Source organism: Gymnogyps californianus, chromosome 1, assembly GCF_018139145.2.
Source record: "Gymnogyps californianus isolate 813 chromosome 1, ASM1813914v2, whole genome shotgun sequence".
Taxonomy (NCBI): domain Eukaryota; kingdom Metazoa; phylum Chordata; class Aves; order Accipitriformes; family Cathartidae; genus Gymnogyps; species Gymnogyps californianus.
Window position 1 is genome coordinate 101806585 of NC_059471.1, and position 5200 is coordinate 101811784.

The 5200-nt window shown below is 55.0% G+C and overlaps 1 protein-coding gene across 1 annotated transcript; it reads right to left on the reverse strand.

Moving 5' to 3' along the window:
• Window positions 1-3486: 3486 nt before the first annotated feature.
• Window positions 3487-4992, reverse strand: LOC127013306 (skin secretory protein xP2-like). Its single transcript, XM_050892145.1, has one exon. The coding sequence runs from the start codon at window positions 4990-4992 to the stop codon at window positions 3487-3489; it is 1506 nt and encodes a 501-aa protein (XP_050748102.1).
• Between the last annotated feature and the right edge of the window lie 208 nt (window positions 4993-5200).

Sequence of the window (5200 nt, forward strand, 5' to 3'; positions counted from 1 at the left end):
CTAGCAGGAACTTTGCCACCCACCTCACAGTGGGAGGCACGAGGTGACATGATATTCACAACATTCAAATACATATATGCAAAATCAAATGAACCAATGCAAAGCAGCAGGAAGCAGAAGAGAAAAAAAAAAAAACAACAAACCCTCTAAAAAGAACAAGCTTGATCAACAACAGTAAAAACAAGAAACACTACTCATCATACAGTTATATCTGAAAAGTTTCTTTCTGATGGTGATGCTTCTGTTTGTTATTCTTAAAACATTATTACTGAAAGACTACAAAGTACTTTAATGTTAGCCAAGTCTAATATAATGCTCCTTAGCAGGGAAACTGCAAGGATCATTCAATCACTATTACTGTACTATTTTCTTGTGAGTTTTCTCCTATTATGGGACTTACTTTTAATATTTCTCTGTATTTGTATTGTGCTATCCTGTCATGGCACAGCCCTCCTATTTCTAGCACTGTGCATGCAGCCACAGACAACAGGCAGACAATCTCCACGACCATTTACGAATAAGCCAAAAATCAACAGTCAGGTGAAACGAACAGCAATAGGCAGGACAAAGAAATTAGGAACAAGACAGACAGTAATCTCAGTGTTTTAAACAGCCTAACCACTTCCCAGTTTCTAGTGGCGTTATAGAAGGGTAGAGTTTTAAAAAGGGGTTTGAAGAAGGTCAGGGAGCTGATGGATGATGTATTTACAAGGAAGCCCCCAGCTGCATGGGAGAAAGCACACAAGGTGCTTGCTGAGAAACGCAGCAGAAGGATGAAAGAGGTCAGCAGCACTTGCAAAGTAGCGGTAGGTGACAACATCTCAAAAGCACATAAGACCTAAGAGGCAGGCATAGAGTAGTGATAGAATAGACCATAAGAGGGGTGGTCACATGCATTAGAAACATGCACGTGAAGGGAAGTGTTTCAGGCTGGAAACAAATGTTTGCATTCAGTTTGGATCATCTTCTCACTTCCTTAACCCTTGAGTTATAGCAATTGCTCAGGAAGGAGCACCATGTCTGTGGACCACATGCTGTAGTCAGATATAAACATCCAATAATCCCCAAATGCCAGAGTTCACACTGTCCCACGTTGGAATCCACTCTCCCCCTTTTTCCCATCAAAATACATCAGCAGTTATTTAAGCACAGCATTATGTATGTGCTCTTAAAACCTACTTTAAGCCACCACAGAGAACTTCCAGTCTCCCACTTTTTGTACCCCCTTTCCTGCTGCCAAGAGAAGGGTAGAAAGATAGCGAGCGTGTCTCGAGGTGACAGCAAGAGCAGCATAAACGTGAACTCTCCTGACAGCAGGAAAGAGAAGTGCTTCTCATTTCCGCACGGCGGCCCCAGCATATTTTGGTGGGTGGGGAGATGCTGAGCTTTCCAGTAGGCATTTTTTTTCTTCCATTAAACTGGAGAAACTCATGCCAATCTCTAACTAAAAAACTAAACCAATCTCAACTAAACCAATCTCAACTAAACCAATCTCAACTAAACCAATCTCTAAAAAGATCTAGCTCCAGGTGAGGTAAAATATTCAAGCTTTGTAATACTTTTCCACTGATATCATTAGAAAAGCAGCTGTATTATTTTCTAGGCATTCTTAAATTACTAATGCTAAGTCAATCATAAAAATGGTCCTTCTTCTGTCTTTATTAATTCACAAATATTTTCAAAACTCTTGCTTAATCCTGATATTTGGGGACTACAGAGTTACAACAGATGCTCTTATTGTTATTATGGGCTGCTCTCTAATTTTGGCCACGTTGTTCTTCCATAAAGCGTGCACCCAAGTGCAATAATGCACAGGTAGCCTTTATGACTCTAGCCTCTGCCACTCTCCGGCATTCCCTGATAGATATAAGAGCATAAAACAAGAATAAAAAAAGTTACAAAAGTGTCCCTGCAAAGGGGGCTGTCGATCTGGGAGCCAGACAGTCCGTAAATCACCTCTGCCAGGCTCAACAGTAATAGCTCCTGCTGTTTGACACAAAATCAGATTTCAGCTCCAGTGTTACCGTCTAGCTACTGTACACCAACCTGATGTACAGAGTTGCCTTTAGACCACAGAATCCGTCCCAGCCTGCATGCTAAGGAATTGCTTAAACTGGGGAGTGGCTGGGGAGCGTTCACCAACATCAGCCGTTATTATCATTCATCTTTCCAGTATGGCATCACCCAGCACGTCCGACACTACTATGCGTAAGCCTCAGACCCTTCCTCAGCCTTTTTCAAGTAACAATACTTCAAAGGAGGCTCAGCCTTGAAAAAACGGAGTGTGCACTGAGGTGGGATAAATCAAGGCATAAACATTGCTTCAGCCTTAACCCCCCTCACCCAGAGGGCTGGCAATGAGTTTTTCTTTCACGGTTAATTCCGGCTGCTACAGAAGCAGCCTCAGTCTACTCAGGAGGTACAGTATTTGCATGGGAGGTATGGCTTGTAGTGGAGAAAGTCCCAAATGCCTTCTGCTTCCCTAGTTTTAGTTCCTTAGTTTTAGGTCTACTCTGAGAAAAATATCCCACCCTGCTCCACACTTTATTTAGTCCAGAGAGAGGTCAGAGAAGAGGAAAGAAAAACACCTTAGGATAGTTTCTACGCACAGAAATTTCACATCTGATATTTTGTCTCTGTGGATGGAGAGACATGCCAAGTCCCACTGATTTTGGTGGGATTCCAGGCAGAGGCTAGGAAGAAGCTCTAAAGCTCTATACTATAAAATACCAGAAGCTAGTTTTAAGACGATTACAATTTTTCTCTTTTTTGTCTGTTTCCCTCTAACCTAAATCTTCCCTGCCCAAACATACACAAACTGGACAATTACAAGGGATGCTACACTGCTGGGCAGTTTACTGACACTCTGAATCCAGCCTTGCCAAACTTTGGGGCAATTATCTGAATGTCAACCATAGTTCATGTTGGAAAATCCCAGTATCACATTTTAAACTATATTTTCCAGTTTCTTCTACCTCAGCCCCCATGATGTGATGTATACCCTTCTTACTGCATTCTGAAAATCTTAAAATCCCTTGAGAACTCCGTATGTCACAAGTCAAAGCTCATGATTCCAAACAGATGCTGCTGGGTACATTCCCACCCCTGCCCTGGGTCCCAGCCTCATGGTGAGGAGGGCACAAGCAGAGCCCCAGAGTCCAATGGAAACTGAGATCCTTGCATATCCTTGCCATTTAAACCTAGAGAAACCTCAAGTAACCCAGCACAGGGCCCATCAGGGGAAACTATGGGGGAGACCACCTTGCAGGTCAGGCCCGTGCTTCTCTGGGTTGAGTGGTACCACCAGCTCACAGGGCCGAGGGTACGGGCAGCGCTGGCCCCAGCCACCGTGCAGGAAGCCCTGTCCCGTCCTGCCTGCTGCCTGCTGAAGGAATGAGGAGCCAGAGGCAAGTTTATTTTGGGCGTTAATAACCAAATCACCTTAGCCAGGCTGGACTTTTGCCTGCCATATTTAAATGCCACTCATCACAGGAGCTGCCCGGGGCTCCTGGAGGAGGGGAGGGTCGCGAACCCCGGGTTCCCCAGCAGCCCCTCACACCCTACCTTGACGAAGAGGGAGATGTCATGTTCCTGCTTCTCCTCATCCTCCTCTTCCTCCTCCAGGGCGGCCGGCGAGCCCGTCTCGTCCTCCTCGTCCTCTGCCCGGCCCCGCACGCCGTTCAGGCTCCGACCTGCCGCATCCCACTCGCCGCCCTCGGGTCCGGGGGACCCGCCGCGCTGCCCCGCCGCCGCCGCGCCGCCTTCCCCTGCCTCCGGGGCCGCGCTCCCCGCTCCTGCCACCGCCGGGGCAGCGGCTCCCCGCTCAGCCCCCGGCGTCTCTGCTCCTTCCTCGCCGTCGGGGCCGCCCGGCGACCGGCATCCACCGTCGGCCTCCCCGCCGGCCGGCAACACCACCTCCGCTTCCCCGGGGCTCTCGGGAGCCACCTCGCTCCCCGCCGGGGCCGCCGCCTCTTCGGGGTCTGTCCCCGACGGGGCTGCCTCCCGTACCGCATCCTCGGGGTCTGTCCCCGATGGGGCTGCCTCCCGTACCGCATCCTCGGGGTCTGTCCCCGCCGGAGCTGTCGCCGCAGCCTCCTCGGGGTCTGTCCCCTCTGGGACTGCCTGCCTTAGCGCCTCTTCGGGGTCTGTCCCCGACGGGGCTGTCGCCTCCGCCTCTTCGGGGTCAGTCTCCGACGGAGCTTCCTTCCTCACCGCCTCTTCGGAGTCTGTCCCCGCCGGGGCTGTCCCCGTCGCCTCTTCGGGGTCTGTCCCCGACGGGGCCGTCGCCTCCGCCTCTTCGGGGTCAGTCTCCGACGGAGCTTCCTTCCTCACCGCCTCTTCGGGGTCTGTCCCCGCCGCCTCCTCGGGTTCTGTCCCCGCCGGGGCTGGCGCCGCCGTCTCCTCGAGGTCTGTCTGCGTCGGGGCTACCTCCCTCACCGCCTCCTCCGGTTCTGGCCCCGCCGGGGCCGCCTCCGCCTCTTCGGGCTCCGTCCCTGTCGGGGCCATGGCCTCGTCCTCGGGCTCCGTCCTCGTTGGGGCCACCACCGCGTCCTCCGGGTCTGCCCTCGCCGGCGCGGAGCCCTCGGGCGCCCCTACCTCCGCGGCCGCCGCCACCGGCTCCCCTCCTGGCAGGCCCTCGCCCCCCGGGCCGCCCCCGTCGGGGTCTCGCTGCTCAGCCCCCGCCGGAGCCTGCTGCCCCGCGCCCGGCCCGCCCGGGGTCTCCGCCGCCCCCTCGGGGGAGCCGCTCCCCGTCCCGCCGCTGCCCTCGGGGGGCACCGCCGCCGCGGCCGGCTCCTGCCCAGCCGCCGCCTCCCCGCTCAGCCGCGGCGCCTCGCCGGCGGGGGACCCGTCCGGGGGATCCGTCGCCCGCTCGGGGGACACCCCGGGCTGCGGCTCCCCCGCCGCCGCCGCCGCTTCCTCATCGCCTCCTTCCCGCGGGACGTCGCTCCCCTCCGGCGGCGGGGCGCCAGGCCGCCCCGGGATCTCCGCCATACCGGCCTCCCCCGGGGCCGCCGCCCAAGCGCGCAGCGGGGCGGACGCGTCCGGCCGCCGGGACGAGCGGGGACCAGCGGAGCCGCCGCCGCCGCCGCCGCCGAGGATCAGCGCCGGGCACCGACGGGGGGGACGGCGGCGCCTGCGCACGGCCGCCCCTGGGGCCACGCGTGTGCGTGTGTGTGTGTGCGTGGGGGCGGCAGCCACA